This window comes from Coregonus lavaretus (genome assembly GCF_964263955.1).
Source record: "Coregonus lavaretus genome assembly, chromosome: 8".
Classification (NCBI taxonomy): domain Eukaryota; kingdom Metazoa; phylum Chordata; class Actinopteri; order Salmoniformes; family Salmonidae; genus Coregonus; species Coregonus lavaretus.
The window spans coordinates 33,559,673-33,579,865 of NC_139995.1; the positions used below are offsets into that span (position 1 = coordinate 33,559,673).

The window sequence follows — 20,193 nt, forward strand, 5'->3', positions numbered from 1 at the left end:
CCAAAATAAATGGAAAAACTCTTTCTGGATGCTCATCACAAAAAGTACTGTAAATGTTTGTCTTTTTTGAGTTTCTTCAGGTAATGATTCGTAGGGTAATACTTATGGATAATTCTGAACGAGACCTCTTTGACCTTTCACTACACTTTCTTTAAATTCATTTTTTTAACAAGACAGCTTTAAAACAATAGCTCTCTGATTAATTTCTCTTTCATGAGATACAGTTGTTTGCATCATCTCTTATTGTTTTGTTTCTTTTTGCGTTAAAATGATCTTTATTTCATATTCAATGGACTATATTTTAAACAGAGGATTAACATCAATACAATACATCACATTTACATTTCAAAATACAGAAAGATTGAGAATGATTTTTACACTTTCCTTGCTGTGGCAATCACAGTACTCAAAGGAAACAATTACGTCATATGTGTTTCCTGGGCCTCCTTCCTTTAAAAAAAAAAATATTTTAACAAAAAAAAAAGAAATGCTGCCGCGCCGCCCTTTAATTTAGCAATTAGCCAGCAACAATCCCCCCTTGTTTATACTCGCTTTTGAGATAATCAACGCCATTGCTGAGGCCCACGAAGGATTTGAAAGGTAATACAGCTTCTCAAAAATGTCACCGCCTGCATATATATTAGCTATGTTCTCCGCTTTGAATTGCGAAATGGTGTGCTTTGTTGCTAATAATGTAATGGCGGCTCCCTTTCCGTCTGCTCGTCGTTGTCGAAGGGGAAGGTGGTGGTATTGCTGACGTCTGTTGACGCGGGTACTTGCGTGCCAGTGACTCGGTATTACACGAATTCGCTCATTGAGACAAAAGCACATACAGTACTAGTTAACTAGCTACAAGGCATATGAGACCTGGAGAAATGTTAATAATATAATCTGTTTTATTCACCAATGGCAATGTTTAGCATGCCAACTAACGTTACAGTAGTTAGCTGACTAACTGACACGTTACCCGGCCTAATTTGACAAATTGACTAACTAACAATCGTTAACGTTAGCTAGCAAACGTTGTATTCAAATTAGAGGATGCTGTCTAACCGTAGAAAACGCTGCACAGTAGTTAACCAGCTAACTAACGTAGCCAACTAACTCCGGTACCTAGTTAGCAATGTTTAGCTAGTTAGTTAGCTAACGTGGGTACCACAAGCACAGGTAGTCTTTAGAAAGTTTAGTGCTGTCAGCAATTTAGGTAGCTAGTACTGAATTTGAAATCCTGTCCTTAGTAAGACCATATCCTTGGTGAGACATAATTAGCTAATGTTAGCTAGCTATATGTTTTGTTTAATGGATAAAAACAAATATCCTGGTGTATGGGCATAGGAATTCTAACTATGATGAACAGTTAGCTAGCTAGTCAATATTTTTTTAGGGGGAGGGATGGGTGACTCTCCTCGGTTTCCATGGAGATGCTCTGCCTGTCCGATCAGTCCACCATATCCCTCTATTTACAAAATAGGCTTGCCAGAGGGCTCTGTCCAGTGCCCATACACACCAGTGAGCCATCATGTAAGTAGGCTACATGCAGAAATCTTAAAATTGTACAAGTTAGTAAATACATCTATCCCTTTCTTACTGAATGACAGACTAGCCTAGTTATATGGTCTAACAAATATGCTCAGTAAAAATAATGTCTATCTGTTGTGTAGTGTTGTCTCTATATTTTAATGTTTTAGTAATTAGTGGTCTTTAAAGGCTCAGTGTAGTCAACGTGATTTTCCTGTGTTTTATATATATTTCCACACAGAGGTTTAACTCTACCTCAACTAGCCGGTGCCCCCGCACATTGACTCTGCACCGGTACCCCCCTATATAGCCTCCCTACTGTTATTTTATTTTACTTCTGCTCTTTTTTTTCTCAACACTTTTTTGTTGTTTTATTTTACTTTTTTATTAAAAATAAATGCACTGTTGGTTAAGGGCTGTAAGTAAGCATTTCACTGTAATGTCTGCACCTGTTGTATTCGGCGCATGTGGCCAATACAATTTTATTTTATTTGAATAATACTGTAAAATTGTGAAAATGATAATGCCCTTTTTAGTTCAGCCTATATTGGGGGGGATGGAGTTTTGGCCTTCCATAGTGACATCACCATGCAGTAAATTAGTTAATTGACCAATAAGAAAGAGTTCCAATCCTCTTTGCAAATAAAGGCTAATTTTCAGGTTTCCCCTCCCACTCAAACCACTCCCAGACAGTCCTAGGACAATTCTTGCTTGAGAAATGTATCTTTGTTAAGAAGCTATTTTTGTTTATTTTTGACTATTTTAATTGAACATAATCACAGTAAATACTTAATTGTTATCCAGAAATGATTTGATATTGAGAAAAAAAAATGGCTGCATTGGACCTTTTAATGTATCAGTATCTCTGCCTCTGCAGTGACCATGGAAGAGGTGCAGAACAGCAATGGCACTGAGACACAGACTGTCACCTTCCCCACCACCATCACAGCCTCACAGATTTCACAGATAGCCCAACAGGTAACCAACAGACTGATATCAGCAGGTTAATAATGACTCACTGTCTTTCTGGAAGTAGGGATTAGTAATGGGAATAATGTCACTGACGGGAAAGCACTGTACAGGTGAAAACTTTTAGAGAGGGCCATGTGGAGTTACTGCCAATTGTCACAGAGAACATGACGAGGGTCCTATTGTGAATAATATCAGAATGGTAATGAGGCTTGCTTGGTCCTCGTCTATCAATTTTCCTTTGACCATTGCCTTTCCTCACATCTTTACTAGCGTGCTGGTACATATTAGTGATGGGAGAGGGGAATACAGTATTGTATCACAATATTATTTCTGCTGATTTTATAGACAGTGCAATATGACATTTACATACACTACCAGTCAAACGTTTGGACACACCTACTCATTCAAGGGTTTTTCTTTTTGTAAAATAAAATAAAAATACATTGTAGAATAATAGTGAAGACATCAAAACTATGAAATAACACATGGAATCATGTAGTAACCAAAAAAGTGTTAAACAAATCAAAATATATTTGAGATTCTTCAAATAGCCACCCTTTGCCTTGATGACAGCTTTGCACACTCTTGGCATTCTCTCAACCAGATTCACCTGGAAGGCTTTTCCAACAGTCTTGAAGGAGTTCCCACATGCTGAGCACTTGTTGGCTGCTTTTCCTTCACTCTGTGGTCCCACTCATCTCAAACCATCTCAATTGGGTTGAGGTCAGGGGATTGTGGTGGCCAGGTCATCTGATGCAGCACTCTCCTTCTTGGTCAAATAGCCCTTACACACCCTGGAGGTGTGTTGGGTCATTGTCCTGTTGAAAAACAAATGATAGTCCCACTAAGCCCAAACCAGATGGGATGGCGTATTGCTGCAGAATGCTGTGGTAGCCATGCTGGTTAAGTGTGCCTTGAATTCTAAATAAATCACAGACAGTGTCACCAGCAAAGCACCCCCACACCATAACATGCGGAGATCATCCGTTCACCCACACCGCGTCTCACAAAGACACGACAGTTGGAACCAAAAATCTCAAATTTGGACTCCAGACCAAAGGACAGATTTCCACCGGTCTAATGTCCATTGCTCGTGTTTCTTGGCCCAAGCAGGTCTCTTCTTCTTATTGGTGTCCTTTAGTAGTGGTTTCTTTGCAGCAATTCGACCATGAAGGCCTGATTCACACAGTCCTCTCTGAAAAGTTGATGTTGAGATGTGTCTGTTACTTGAACTCTGAAGCATTTATTTGGGCTGCAATTTCTGAGGCTGGTAACTCTAATTAACTTATCCTCTGCAGCAGAGGTAAATCTGGGTCTTCCATTCCTGTGGTGGTCCTCATGAGAGCCAGTTTCATCAAAGCGCTTGATGGTTTTTGCGACTGCACTTGAAAAAACTTTCAAAGTTCTTGAAACGTTGCGTATTGACTGACCTTCATGTAAAGTAATGATGGACTGTCGTTTGCTTATTTGAGCTGTTCTTGTCATAATATGGACTTGGTCTTTTACCAAATAGGGCTATGGACCCCCCTACTTGTCACAACACAACTGATTGGCTCAAACGCATTAAGAAGGAAAGAAATTCCACAAATTAACTTTTAACAAGGCACACCTGTTAATTGAAATGCATTCCAGGTGACTACCTCATAAAGCTGGTTGAGCGAATGCCAAGAGTGTGCAAAGCTGTCATCAAGGCAAAGGGTGGCTGTTTGAAGAATATAAAATATATTTTGATTTGTTTAACACTTTTTGGGTTACTACATGATTCCATATGTGTTATTTAATAGTTTTGATGTCTTCACAATTATTCTACAATGTAGAAAATAGTAAAATTAAAGAAAAACCCTGGAATGAGTAGGTGTGTCCAAACTTCATCAAGGATCTCTCTGTACTTTGCTCAGTACTTGAGTCCTTGAATTTGACTTGCCACTGTCTGTACGAATCCTTTAAACCAAACTTGAAGCCTAAACTGCAAACAGGCGCTAGATCAACATGACATGATCAAATTGGTACTATTTAATGAAGCTGCCAGTTGAGGACCTGTGAGGCGCCTGTTTCTCAAACTAGACACTCTAATGTATTTGTCCTCTTGCTCAGTTGTGCACCGGGGCCTCCCACGCCTCTTTCTATTCTGGTTAGAGCCAGTTTGCACTGTTCTGTGAAGGGAGTAGTACACAGCGTTGTACGGGATCTTCAGTTTCTTGGCAATTTCTCGCATGGAATAGCCTTCATTTCTCAGAACAAAAATAGACTGATGAGTTTCAGAAGAAAGTTATTTGTTTCTGTCCATTTTGATCCTGTAATCGAACCCACAATTGCTGATGCTCCAGATACTCAACTAGTCTCAAGAAGGCCAGTTTTATTGCTTCTTTAATCAGCACAACAGTTTTCAGCTGTGCTAACATAATTGCAAAAGGGTTTTCTAATTATCAATTAGCCTTTTAAAATGATAAAGTTGGATTAGCAAACACAACGTGCCATTGGAACACAGGACTGATTGTTGCTGATAATGGGCCTTTGTACGCCTATGTAGATATTCCATTAACAATCAGCCATTTCCAGCTACAATAGCCATTTACAACATTAACAATGTCTACACTGTATTTCTGATCAATTTTATGTTATTTTAATGGACAAAAAAATTGCTTTTCTTTTGAAAACAAGGACATTTCTAAGTGACCCTAAACTTTTGAACGGTAGTGTATGTACAGTGGGGAAAAAAAGTATTTAGTCAGCCACCAATTGTGCAAGTTCTCCCACTTAAAAAGATGAGAGAGGCCTGTAATTTTCATCATAGGTACACGTCAACTATGACAGACAAATTGAGGGAAAAAAATCCAGAAAATCACATTGTAGGATTTTTTATGAATTTATTTGCAAATTATGGTGGAAAATAAGTATTTGGGTCACCTACAAACAAGCAAGATTTCTGGCTCTCACAGACCTGTAACTTCTTCTTTAAGAGGCTCCTCTGTCTTCCACTCGTTACCTGTATTAATGGCACCTGTTTGAACTTGTTATCAGTATAAAAGACACCTGTCCACAACCTCAAACAGTCACACTCCAAACTCCACTATGGCCAAGACCAAAGAGCTGTCAAAGGACACCAGAAACAAAATTGTAGACCTGCACCAGGCTGGGAAGACTGAATCTGCAATAGGTAAGCAGCTTGGTTTGAAGAAATCAACTGTGGGAGCAATTATTAGGAAATGGAAGACATACAAGACCACTGATAATCTCCCTCTATCTGGGGCTCCACGCAAGATCTCACCCCGTGGGGTCAAAATGATCACAAGAACGGTGAGCAAAAATCCCAGAACCACACAGGGGGGCCTAGTGAATGACCTGCAGAGAGCTGGGACCAAAGTAACAAAGCCTACCATCAGTAACACACTACGCCGCCAGGGACTCAAATCCTGCAGTCCCAGATGTGTCCCCCTGCTTAAGCCAGTACATGTCCAGGCCCGTCTGAAGTTTGCTAGAGTGCATTTGGATGATCCAGAAGAGTATGGGAGAATGTCAGATGAAACCAAAATATAACTTTTTGGTCAAAACTCAACTCGTCGTGTTTGGAGGACAAAGAATGCTGAGTTGCATCCAAAGTACACCATACCTACTTTGAAGCATGGGGGTGGAAACATCATGCTTTGGGGCTGTTTTTCTGCAAAGGGACCAGGACGACTGATCCGTGTAAAGGAAAGAACGAATGGGGCCATGTATCGTGAGATTTTGAGTGAAAACCTCCTTCCATCAGCAAGGGCATTGAAGATGAAACGTGGCTGGGTCTTTCAGCATGACAATAATCCCAAACACACCGCCCGGGCAACGAAGGAGTGGCTTCGAAAGAAGCATTTCAAGGTCCTGGAGTGGCCTAGCCAGTCTCCAGATCTCAACCCAATAGAAAATCTTTGGAGGGAGTTGAAAGTCCGTGTTGCCCAGCGACAGCCCCAAAACATCACTGCTCTAGAGGAGATCTGCATGGAGGAATGGGCGAAAATACCAGCAACAGTGTGTGAAAACGTTTGACCTGTGTCATTGCCAACAAAGGGTATATAACAAAGTATTGAGAAACTTTTGTTATTGACCAAATACTTATTTTCCACCATCATTTGCAAATAAATTCATAAAAAATCCTACAATGTGATTATCTGGATTTTTTTTCTCATTTTGTCTGTCATAGTTGACGTGTACCTATGATGAAAATTACAGGCCTCTCTCATCTTTTTAAGTGGGAGAACTTGCACAATTGGTGGCTGACTAAATGCTTTTTTTCCCCACTGTACATATTTGTGTGTATTGGTTATATGTTGTGAAATTGTTAGATATTACTGCACTGTCGGAGCTAGAAGCACAAGCATTTCGCTACACCCGCAATAACATCTGCTAAACACGTGTATGTGAGAAATAAAATGTGATTTGATGAGTGAACAAGATTGCCACCAGTAAGCATCTCATTGAACTGTGAAGCCTACATCACATCTATCCTGTACATATGACAATACGATTTGATTGTATGGGGGGGGGGGGGCCTGGCAGGGCCTGGCTCCCTAGTGGCTATATTATAATGACTATGCATTGCGTGCAGAACATAAGAATGAAGTGACAATGAGTAACGATGAGTATCATCAGATAATAGGCGAAGCATGGATTATACTTGGGAGCCATTACCAGCAGCATATATGCACCCTTGTCCCTGCAGACGATAGATTTGGATATATCTCCGTGCACTTCTTGCAAAAGAACATTTGACACAAGACAACATATTGTTTACCAGACTGGCCTAGTGGGTCTAAAAATGCCTCGGAGACTATGCGTAAACGTTAGGGGTGTAACGATTCGTTTTAACAACGATTCGATTTTAATCACGATTCGTGGTTGTTGATACAATTCAAGGACGATATTGGTTCATTTAGAACGATACGATCCGAAACGATTCAGTGACTTGAAATCGATTCAGTAACCTTTTAGCCAAAAATTCAACCAGTGTGACTGAAATAAATACCTGGATACTGGACAGTGCAGGTGAAGTTTCCTAGATTCCTGTTTCTTGTAAGGACCGCAATGGTGGCTTGATAATTTCTCGCTCGTCGGCTTCTCCTCTGTCGTCCGCCATGCTATGTTTTGTTGTCTTTGCGCCTTTGCGCTGCTGCTGGCGCGGGGCGATGACGTCACGGATAGGCAGACTGAATCGAGTAATGTTTAAAGCCTTTATCATTAAAAGTGCTAAGAAAAATACCTGGGATAGGCTAAAGTATTCCTTCTAACCCCCCCCCCCCCCCCAAATTGTAAAGTGGTTATCCCACTGGCTATAGGGTGAACGCACCAATTTGTGAGTCGCTCTGGCTAAGAGCGTCTGCTAAATTACGTTAATGTGCCCTTGAGCAAGGCACTTAACCCTAATTGCTCCTGTAAGTCGCTCTGGTTAAGAGCGTCTGCTAAATGACTAAAATGTAAATGTAAATGTAAAAAACATCCATATAAAGTCTGACGTGCTTAAATCCAATGGGTTATTTCCTAGTATCGATACAATCGATTTATTACATTTTAAAACGATGTTAGATTGATATATGTTGTCCAAAAGGCCAACTCGCCGAGCACAGATCGATGTAGTTGGATCATAGGAATATAAATCGATACATCGATGTAGTAGATGGATCGTTACACCCCTAGTAAACGTGCATTTACAATGCTCCATCCGGATCTGATAGCTGAAGTGAATTAATTTATATTAACGTGGGATAACTGCTAGACGTGGCAGCATGATGGGGAATCAAAATGCCGCCAGGGACATGCGATGCACTAATGAGAACCAAAGGTAGGCTAAAGTGACAAACGTCAGCTGGGCAAGTAGCCTGTAGCCGTGTGCTTGACTGAGCTGGGAGATGAGAACTATCCTCTGCAAATTGAAATAGTGGACAATGATGATCTGTCAGAGGCCGCGGTCCACCCCTTATAATAATTCCACTTGTTGAATAGCCTACAGTTACCGGCTCAGCAGCCATGAATTCTAAAATATGCCATGGATAGTGAAATGAGCAACAATTCCCACGCAGAAATGCCCTCTGAAGCGCAGTTTGAGTTGACATAAATACTCCCCTAGATTCAGGCCCATTGATTGAAAGAAAGGAGTTATTATTGAACGATTGAGCCAATAGGTTAATCAGCAACCGTGGTGGAATTGCCTTAGTGTGCCATGCTCATAGGCTGAAGTGAATAGGTGAATGACATTCCATATGCTTGCTAATAGGAAATGGGGAAGAGAGACGTGACACTAAGCTGATGAGGTAACATTAGGACACTACCCTATGAATATGCTGACGAGGTAACATTATAGACACTATCATATAAATACCTGCTATGCTGATGAGTGAGATAGGAAGCGATATGAGTTTTTACTAGATAAAAAAAAAAAAAAGTGACGATCCATTCAGACTAGCATACTGAATGTACAGGATTGCATATTCACTCCTGTCACCCTCTAAACTGACTGTGTGTTTGCAGATGGCTCTGGGGGGCTCTCCTGTGACGGTGGTCCAGCTCCCTGGGGGTCAGTTCCAGGTGCAGGGGGTGATCCAGTCGTCGGTCATCCAGTCCCCACAGGTGCAGACTGTTCAGGTAAGAGGAGCTCCTCAACAACCAGGAACTAGGCCTGGGCCCTTGTTCATAAAGCATCTCAAAGTAGGAGTGCTGATCAAGATTACATGGACAGGGGGAACCTGATCCTAGATCAGCACCCATCTCTGAGATGCTGTATGAATACTGGCCCTGGACTACAGTGCCTCTGGATGACAGTGAGGTGTCCCCTGTTCTTCTAGCATAACTTAAATCTATGTTAGCCTTTATCCTACACGTTATCTTGCCAAATGGTATTACTGGGGTAAATGTGCGATTGATGGGAGGGTATCTCTATCTTGTACACCCTAGAACCACCACATTCTGATTTTAGGTATTAAGTAAACATGGTAGATGAGTAACCCACCATGTCCTGGCATCTCTTCTCTCCTCCACAGGGCCAGGGCTCAGACAGTGACGACTCCCAGGACTCCTCAGACAGTGGAGCCTACGCCCAGAAGACCAGAGATATACTGGCCAGACGGCCCTCCTACAGGTAGCTGCCACCGCACTGTTGTGTCCAAAGTTGCCCATTTAATGGTGAAAATAAGTGTGTAGACTGCAAAGGTCACTGCTGGTGATGGACTGGGATGTTAAATAGTATCCATGATGATGTGCAAAAACAGTCAATCTCAATTTAGAAGTAGTGAACTGAAATCCAACAATGATGCTACATTGATGTTACATTTTGGATGTTTAATAGTGAGCCACCTATTCTCCATTAATTTTCCAGTCTCATTAGTTTGATTCTGTAGCATAGACAGTGTTTGTTGTTTTGGCAGAAGGAGGTAATTGACAGACATATAATGGGTAATTCTATCCTGGTGGTCTGTAGAAAGATCCTCAATGAGCTGTCTGCTGAGGAGGTGGCGTCACAGAACGAGGGAGAGGGTGACAACCCTGCTTCCTCTGGCATGACCACAGTTACAATGCCCAACACCCAGACAATCTACCAGACCAGCAGCGGCCAGTACAGTAAGGGTTGCCCTACTACATAGCACTACAACAACCACATAACACGTCCTACCAATGCATCACTTTGTCATCATAAATAGATTATACAGTTGGATATTGTTAGAATTGGAGGCATTTGTTAAGTAATGGATCATCAATGATGGGCTTCTGCAGTTTTGTGAAAATATACCACACCGCAGGGGATGGGTAGTGCAAAATGGCTCCTGAGGTGTGGTCAGGCACTTGTTGAGTAAGTATGGGCGGCAGGTAGTTTAGTGGGTAAGAGCGTTGTGCCAGTAACCGAAAGGTCGCTGGTTCTAATCCCCAAGCCAACTAGGTGAAAAGTCTGTCGATGCAAGGTACTTAACCCTAATTGCTCCTGTAAGTCGCTCTGGATAAGAGCGTCTGCTAAATGACTAAAATGTCAAAAAATGTAAGGGATCATCAATGATGGGCTACTGCAGTTTTGTGAAAATATACCACACCGCAAGGGACAGGGAGTGCAAAATGGCTGCCGTGGTGTGTTCATGGTGTGTGTGCTCCCGACGCATACCATTGGGAACACACACATGGTTTGTGTGTGTTCCCAAGGCAACAGCAAGGCCACATAAAGCATACTCAAATGTGTGTCGACTATGTCGATGGATGAAATCCTCAGTTTAATGACAAATGTAACTAAATGTAATCTAAAATGTAATCTACGTTTATTTTAATTTAACCTTTTATTTAACTAGGCAAGTCAATTAAGAACAATTTCTTATTTACAATGATGGCCTAAAGTAATTGTTTATAATGAGAGGGCCATAAAAAATAACTAGTAATGCTGCATACTCCAAGAAACCTCACCTTTCTGACAAAAAATAGTTATAAATTGCTGAGGTGTAGTCACTTTTGGACACAAGCTCAAGTACACAGTACAAATATGATACAAATTAGAAATATTTTGATGTATTTCCTATTGAACAAAACTGTATAAATAAGGCTTGAACTTACTTATATGCTCTCTAAATATAGAATAATCAAATTTAAAAAAAACTAAGATTTCACCTTCCTTATAACTGTAAAATACATATTTGTATGTTTAGTGTTAGAGAAAATGTGCACATTTTCTAAAGGTCTCTCTTGATCAAAACGTCTGCCCCCACCACTGTGAACGTTTAGCTTGGCTTCCTGAACTCGTTAGGAACTCGCCTTTCATCTCATGTTAATCTTGTCCATCTATGACAGTGTTTTTTGTTGAAAGTCTATTATTTTAGATTACTTTGATCAAGTTTGCTATAAATCGATCTCTGAATGTGCTAGAGTGACGAAACCACTCTCCCCTGCTGCACTACGATTGCAGGCATGTGCTTTGTCAGTGGCTGTGATGTAGGGTTCAGCCAGGAGTTGGACAGTCACCACAGCTTCAAGTAATGTCAGACTTCAAGACCTTGTCACACAGGCAGAAGAGATATACTCCTGTGTCCGTGAGAACCTGGGCTACCGCTCAATGCAAGCCATTTCGATCTGCTGTGTCCATGTAACATGTTAACTTCTGTGCAGCATGAGTAGGGAGCTAACACACTTGAATAATGCAACACGGCATGTAGAAATGTTGAAACTGTTAATTACTGTTCGCAAAACAATGTCCATACAGGCTAAAACACTTTATAAAGCATCTGGTATCGACTTTCCATATTGGTGCCCATCACTAGTAGTTACTATTGCCCCTAACTTCCTGTGTGTTTATTGTCTGTAGTTACCATCGGCCCTAACTTCCTGTCTGTTTGTCTGTAGTAACCATCGGCCCTAACTTCCTGTCTGTTTGTCTGTAGTTACCATTGCCCCTAACGGCACCATTCAACTGGCCAACACGGGGTCAGAGAGCCTTCAGGGGTTACAGACTCTCACCATGACCAACTCAGGCCAACAGCAGGGCACCACCATCCTACAGTACGCCCAGACGCCCGACGGACAGCAGATACTCGTGCCCAGCAACCAGGTGGTCGTACAGAGTGAGTATGGCTTCATGACTCACGGTAAGCTTTGAGATGATACCATAAGGAGAAGTACCCAGTAGTTTTCTCGTTGTCACTGAAGCCTCCCTGAAGGTGTGTAAAAAAAAGGACTGATCCCAGCTTGCAGACCACATTGTAATGTGTTGAGATTATAAAGAGGAGATGCCCTCATCTATTGTTTTGATTGGCCTCATCCCCCTCAGGTGCAGGAGGAGAGATGCAGACGTACCAGATCCGCACGGCGCCCACAGCGCAACAGACCGTGGTCATGACTTCCCCTGTAGGAATGTCTGAGCAAAAGACTGGCAACCCCACCATGAAGAGAGAGATCCGCCTCGCCAAGAACAGGTGTGTGTGGGGATAAGGACGTGGTATGATGGGACTGTGTGTGTATGAGAAGTGTTGTGGCAGTGCACAGTTGGTTCCTTGAGCTCTGGTGGACATTCCTGCTGTCAGCATGCCAATTGCATGCTCCCTCAAAACTTGAAACATTTGTGGCATTGTGTTGTGTGACAGAACTGCACATTTTAAAGTGGCCTTTTATTGTCCCAAGCACAAGGTGCACCTGTATAATGATCATGCTGTTTAATCATCTTCTTGATATGCCACACCTGTCAGGTGGATGGATTATCTTGACAAAGGAGAAATGCTCACAAACAGGGATGTAAGCAAATGTGTGCACAAAATGTTAGAGAAATAAGCTTGGAACATTTCTGTGTTTTTTATTTTATTTTACTTTTTAAACTCATGAAACATGGGACTAACACTTTACATGTTGCGTTTATATTTTTGTTCAGTGTATATAGCTTTGTAAAACTATAAATTACCAACCACCCAGCTTTGGAGTAGTTACAGTTGAAGTCGGAAGTTTACATACACTTAGGTTGGAGTCATTAAAACTCGTTTTTCAACCACTCCGCAAATTTCTTATTAACAAACTATAGTTTTGGCAAGTCGACATTACACAAGTAATTTTTCCAACAATTGTTTACAGACAGTTTATTTCACTTATAATTCACTGTATCACAATTCCAGTGGGGTCAGAAGTTTACATACACTAAGTTGACTGTGCCTTTAAACAGCTTGGAAAATTCCAGAAAATGATGTCATGGCTTTAGAAGCTTCTGATAGGCTAATTGACATAATTTGAGTCAATTTGAGGTGTACCTGTGGATGTATTTCAAGGCCTACCTTCAAACTCAGTAGCTCTTTGCTTGACATCATGGGAAAATCAAAAGAAATCAGCCAAGACCTCAGGAAAAAATAAGGTTCATCCTTGGGAGCAATTTCCAAACGCCTGAAGGTACCACGTTCATCTGTACAAACAATAGTACGCAAGTATAAACACCATGGGACCACGCAGCCGTCATACCGCTCAGGAAGGAGACGCGTTCTGTCTCCTAGAGATGAACGTACTTTGTTGCGAAAAGTGCAAATCAATCCCAGAACAACAGCAAAGGACCTTGTGAAGATGCTGGAGGAAACGGGTACAAAAGTATCTATATCCACAGTAAAACGAGTCCTATATCGACATAACCTGAAAGGCCGCTCAGCAAGTAAGAAGCCACTGCTCCAAAACCGCCATAAAAAAGCCAGACTACGGTTTGCAACTGCACATGGGGACAAAGATCGTACTTTTTGGAGAAATATCCTCTGGTCTGATTAAACAAAAATATAACTGTTTGGCCATTATGACCATCGTTATGTTTGGAGGAAAAAGGGGGTGGCTTGCAAGCTGAAGAACACCATCCCAACCGTGGAGCACGGGGGTGGCAGCATCATTTCGTGGGGGTGCTTTGCTGCAGGAGGGACTGGTGCACCTCACAAAATAGATGGCATCATGAGGACGGAACATTATGTGGCTATATTGAAGCAACATCTCAAGACATCAGTCAGGAAGTTAAAGCTTGGTCGCAAATGGGTCTTCCAAATGGACAATGACCCCAAGCATACTTCCAAAGTTGTGGCAAAATGGCTTAAGGACAACAAAGTCAAGGTATTGGAGTGGCCATCACAAAGCCCTGACCTCAATCCTATAGAAAATTTGTGGGCAGAACTGAAAAAGCGTGTGCGAGCAAGGAGGCCTACAAACCTGACTCAGTTACACCAGCTCTGTCAGGAGGAATGGGCCAAAATTCACCCAACTTATTGTGGGACGCTTGTGGAAGGCTACCCAAAACGTTTGACCCAAGTTAAACAATTTAAAGGCAATGCTACCAAATACTAATTGAGTGTATGTAAACATCTGACCCAATGGGAAGGTGATGAAAGAAATAAAAGCTGAAATAAATCATTCTCTCTACTATTATTCTGCATTTCACATTCTTAAAATAAAGTGGTGATCCTAACTGACCTAAGACAGGGAATTTTTACTAGGATAGAAATGTCAGGAATTGTAAAAAACTGAGTTTAAATGGATTTGGCTAAGGTGTATGTAAACTTCCGACTTCAACTGTAGGTCTATTTCCCTGCTTTTGAGAGGAGCTGGCTACTGTACATGGAGACTTCCAGCAATTGCGCTAAGCTAACGATTTGCTAACTTAAATAATGTACAAACGGTACGTAGAAACATAAAAATTGTATCCATGAGCTCATGTGACTCTGGGTAAGTAGAACGACGACCTAAATCTAACAGTATCCCTTTAAATGTAATCCTCTAAAGCAGTTTTCTGTGTTTCTCCCTGGCAGGGAAGCGGCACGTGAGTGTCGCAGGAAGAAGAAGGAATACGTCAAGTGTCTCGAGAACCGTGTGGCCGTGCTGGAGAACCAGAACAAGACTCTCATTGAGGAACTCAAGACGTTAAAGGACCTATACTGTGTCAAAACAGGATAACAAGGAGGACAAGAAGAGAAGCCAGCCAGCAAGCGGGACTTTTACCGTCAGCGAGCGGCTCTGCTCTGCCACATGGACAATGCGGGGTTAACCGGGGAACACCTTTCATTTCAGACCTGAAATCACCCTCCTCAGTTTGTTTTATACTCTTTGTTTTAACAAACGTGTCGCGGGCGGTGGCAATGGGATGTGTCCATATAAAAGACAATGAAAGGGTGTGAAAGAGAGGTTGGCTGTTTTTAATCAAAGTATTTTTTTTTTAGCTAATGGATTGGATAACTAACGCTTAAATGTTTATATTTGTGTATATTTTATGAGCACATGGGAGGCGTGAATTGTGAGCTTTATCATTGACATTCAATTTCCAATTGTGTCCCCCTTTGCCAGAATCAGCTCCTTATGTTCCCCCCCCAATTTGTTTAAAGAAAAGTGTAGCAGTAGGATCAATCTGCTGTTTTTAACATCAAACAATTTGCAGCCAAATTGTTATTGTATGGTTACAATTCATGTATCTTATTGCATGGTGTATCTTTTATGTGAACCAGCTATTTCCACCCCCACCCCCCTTTCTTTCCCCCATGAGGAAATGTTACAAGTCTCATTCCTTACCCTTGTCCAGAGAGATGTAAGGGGTGTTTGAAAATATAACATTGTGTAAGGCTGAATTGGCTGTTACTAAGACAATCACGCAATGTCAGGGTAATATTTATTTTATATTTCTGTAGAGGGTGAGGGGGATGAGCAAATCAAACAAAAAGAGGGAAAGCAATGTCTCTCATTCTGTAAATGGAAATAAATATTTTTCACAAATTCAGTCTCAGATTATTCACTGGGGATTAAAAAAAGAAAAGTTATACCCAAAATGTATTTGGGGGCTCACTCTTGGACTTGTTTCCTGGGATGTATTCATTACTTCTTGCAACAGAAACCGTTTACCGTTTAAGAAGTAAACGGAAGCGAACGAAACTGGGAGGGACCTACCTGAATTTGTTCAATAGAAACACTCATTTTTGTTGTGAAAGGTTTTCCGTTTGGAGTAAACGGTTTCTGTTGCAAAACGTTTTGCAACAGACTGTTTTAAAATAATCAGTGTAATTAATACATCCAAACAGTTGCAAAATGTTCTGTTTTGCAACGATAACGAGAGTTTCTATTGGACAAATTCAGGTAGGTCCCTCCACGTCTGGTTTGGTTCTGTTTGGTTCCAAGTGAATACACCCCTGGACTAAAAGGCATGTTCAATTGAAAGTGCATTTTATTGCAAAACCAGTCTTAAAGGGATCTTTTAGTCAAAAACGAAGTGTAAATGGGGGCGACTAAAATTAGTCCAGTCGCCCCCATTTAGTGACAAGTATTTGAGGTTATGGATATACTACGACCTCTTGTGGTCTCTACCTAGGTTTCCATCCAATTGGCGGACAGATTTATGCTAATATTTTAAAAGCGTGCAGATACAATGCTGGTAGGCTAGTCTACATTATGAGATTATTATGGATAAGAGCGAGAATATTTGTATTCGTCAAAAGGCAGTTAAGCATCAATCATCATGTCACCAAAATATGACCCTCGATATTAGAAAGGAGCGTCAAGATCACTGTGCACTTTCACCACCCTGTGAAGTTCAACATAATTTAATCTGTAACCTAATAAACTGCATGGTTTCCCGAGTCATAGTGGGAGGACCACACACCATATCATTATGTGACTCCAAGTTTACTTCGATATGATGGTTATTATATCAATATTTGCGCATAACGGCATTTCCACCACCATTTCTCGCATAATTAATTTTACTGACACAAAAAGATCTTGGGGGGCCAAACTACACAGCACATCACTAAACAAAACATGAATTGCACTATAATGGTGACAAACAGTGCCCACAAACTGTTAGGGCCTACATAAAGCTGTCCCAACTGCAGAGCTTTCTTTTCAGCACCATGGAGTGAATCCTTACCACCACTACACCTGGCGATCAGCAGAGCCTTGTCTGGCAGCGAAACAGTTAATTCAGCCTCATTTACTGCCTTTTAAAAAAACAGCTGATATGGCTGACTTGCTTAAACAAATGTGGTTTCTACTGACAATTGAGATGTACAAACTATAGCATTAGGGAACGATGAGCGGATAAGAGGCTATCTGTAATTTCGATTAAGAAGAGCTAAAACGGACATAGTCATAACTATTTGTCCAGCACTTTTGAAATGTACAGTGACAGAATTCAGAACATGGGCCGTTCTTACAGTGTTCTCCCTGTACACCAAGTCAGAACCGTAGGATAAATAAAGGGGGCATATACAGTGAGGGAAAAAAGTATTTGATCCCCTGCTGATTTTGTACGTTTGCCCACTGACAAAGAAAAGATCAGTCTATAATTTTAACGGTAGGTTTATTTGAACACTGAGAGACAGAATAATAACAAAAAAATCCATAAAAACGCATGTCAAAAATGTTATAAATTGATTTGCATTTTAATGAGGGAAATAAGTATTTGACCCCCTCTCAATCAGAAAGATTTCTGGCTCCCAGGTGTCTTTTATACAGGTAACAAGCTGAGATTAGGAGCACACTCTTAAAGGGAGTGCTCTTAATCTCAGTTTTTTATTTGTATAAAAGACACCTGTCCACAGAAGCAATCAATCAATCAGATTCCAAACTCTCCACCATGGCCAAGACCAAAGAGCTCTCCAAGGATGTCAGGGACAAGATTGTAGACCTTGGGCTCCATGCAAGATCTCACCTCGTGGAGTTGCAATGATCATGAGAACGGTGAGGAATCAGCCCAGAACTACACGGGAGGATCTTGTCAATGATCTCAAGGCAGCTGGGACCATAGTCACCAAGAAAACAATTGGTAACACACTACGCCGTGAAACCTGAAATCCTGCAGCGCCCGTAAGGTCCCCCTGCTCAAGAAAGCACATATACATGCCCGTCTGAAGTTTGCCAATGAACATCTGAATGATTCAGAGGAGAACTGGGTGAAAGTGTTGTGGTCAGATGAGACCAAAATGGAGCTCTTTGGCATCAACTCAACTCGCCGTGTTTGGAGGAGGAGGAATGCTGCCTATGACCCCAAGAACACCATCCCCACCGTCAAACATGGAGGTGGAAACATTATGCTTTGGGGGTGTTTTTCTGCTAAGGGGACAGGACAACTTCACCGCATCAAAGGGACGATGGACGGGGCCATGTACCGTCAGATCTTGGGTGAGAACCTCCTTCCCTCAGCCAGGGCATTGAAAATGGGTCGTGGATGGGTATTCCGGCATGACAATGACCCAAAACACACGGCCAAGGCAACAAAGGAGTGGCTCAAGAAGAAGCACATTAAGGTCCTGGAGTGGCCTAGCCAGTCTCCAGACCTTAATCCCATAGACAATCTGTGGAGGGAGCTGAAGGTTTGAGTTGCCAAACATCAGCCTCGAAACCTTAATGACTTGGAGAATATCTGCAAAGAGGAGTGGAACAAAATCCCTCCTGAGATGTGTGCAAACCTGGTGGCCAACTACAAGAAACGTCTGACCTCTGTGATTGCCAACAAGGGTTTTGCCACCAAGTACTAAGTCATGTTTTGCAGAGGGGTCAAATACTTATTTCCCTCATTAAAATGCAAATCAATTTATAACATTTTTCACATGCGTTTTTCTGGATTTTGTTGTTGTTATTCTGTCTCTCACTGTTCAAATAAACCTACCATTAAAATTATAGACTGATCATGTCTTTGTCAGTGGGCAAATGTACAAAATCAGCAGGGGATCAAATACTTTTTTCCCTCACTGTAAGCAGACAATGAAAGTGCTTAAAATATTTGATGATTACATTTCTCGAAAAGATATTACATAATTTATGCAGCAGCATACAATACATTTTTGGACTCACCTTGTTGTGCTGTGCTCACTTGAACAGGAAGGTGGCGCGGCGGACCTTCTTGTGGGCAAATTTTGTCATCAAACTTTATCATCAAAGTCTGGCATTCTGTGGATTTATGATGCTTTCATGACAACTGGGAACTCGGAAACAGTTCAAATCATGACGTTCACGATCTTCTGGACGGAGCTCTAGAAAGAGGCCAGAGTTCCCGACTTTGAATTCCGAGTAGGATGACCGTTAAAAAAGTTTTTTTCAGAGTTCCCAGTTGTCTTGAACTCACTGAAGTCTAAGATTTCCCAGTTCCGAGTTTCCAGTTGTTTTGAACGTGGCAGAAGTCAAGCTGGATTGACAGCATGGCCAATGTATTCAACCTTTCTGGCCGATGGTGTTGCATATGAATGTTTATCCTTTTAAGCTTGGAAAAGAGACCCTTAAACCCAGACTTGGACCACACACCCTCTCCACCGAATAGCAGGCTTGTGATTGCTTTGCCACTGGTTCCTTCCAAACCACTCATTGTTGAAATTGCGATTTCAAACTTGCTGTATAATGTTTATGTCCAATGGCCGATGAGCACCGATACGTTTTATCTATAATTTATCTTCATATGACAAGGATTGAAAAGGATTTGCCAGTAGATTGTCGACCTGATTCATGATGATGACTGCTTGTCTAGCTTGCTAGCTAAGTATGATTGTTGACATGATCAGTCCAATCAAAGCTACAGCAGATATAACGTGATTTGACGTCATTTTATCTGTGGCCAATGAGCTTTGGATGGGACCTTCTAATGTTAATCTATGGCAGCACCCAAGGGGCTTGAACTTTCTAGCTCTCCCTGTAGATTTTGCGGTGACGTAGTGTCCCCATGAGTGACAACTAGAGAACATTACCAACCCCTACGCTGTGTATTTTCCGCTGACTGCCCCACCACCACAGAAAGCACTGTGCTAGGCTGAAACACCTGCATTTTGGAGCTGCTTTACTCAAGGAAGCAAAAAAGAGACCATGTTTGTATGCAGCTTTATTAACTTCATGATTATTATTTTTTACATTGTTTGCAAACTGATATGTGACACGTATTAATGCCAAAATAACATGCAAAACAGGCAACAAAAAAACTGCTAAACAGGTGGGGCTGAATGACGGGTCGCCACTGCGTCTTGCCATAGATTTTCAAGTAGATTTAAGTCAAAACTAACTTGGCGACTCAGGAACATTAACTGTCTTCTTGGTAAGCAACTACAATATAGATTTGGCCTTGTGTTATTGTCCTGCTGACTGCTGGAAAGCAAACTAAACCAGGTTATCCTCTAGGATTTTGCCTGTGCTTAGCTCCATTCAGTTTCTTTTTTATCCTGAAAAACTCCCCAGTCCTTAACAATTACAAGCATACCCATAACATGATGCAGCCACCACTATGCTTGAAAATATGGA

General features: G+C 41.5%; 1 protein-coding gene across 4 annotated transcripts; it reads left to right on the plus strand.

Moving 5' to 3' along the window:
• Positions 1 to 15,691, plus strand: LOC311133642 (cyclic AMP-dependent transcription factor ATF-1-like). 4 transcript variants are annotated; one of them, XM_084167170.1, is made up of 8 exons: positions 1 to 44; positions 2,396 to 2,496; positions 8,989 to 9,102; positions 9,498 to 9,595; positions 9,935 to 10,074; positions 11,868 to 12,047; positions 12,254 to 12,398; positions 14,739 to 15,691. In XM_084167170.1, the coding sequence occupies exons 1-8, from the start codon at positions 29 to 31 to the stop codon at positions 14,881 to 14,883; spliced, it is 939 nt and encodes a 312-aa protein (XP_084023296.1). In that variant the 5' UTR covers positions 1 to 28; the 3' UTR covers positions 14,884 to 15,691. The 4 variants fall into 4 exon arrangements, with proteins under 4 accessions (XP_084023296.1, XP_084023294.1, XP_084023295.1 ...); XM_084167168.1 differs by having other exon boundaries at positions 11,868 to 12,071; positions 14,739 to 15,690; XM_084167169.1 differs by lacking the exon at positions 1 to 44 and adding an exon at positions 467 to 600 and having other exon boundaries at positions 11,868 to 12,071; positions 14,739 to 15,690.
• Positions 15,692 to 20,193: the final 4,502 nt, after the last annotated feature.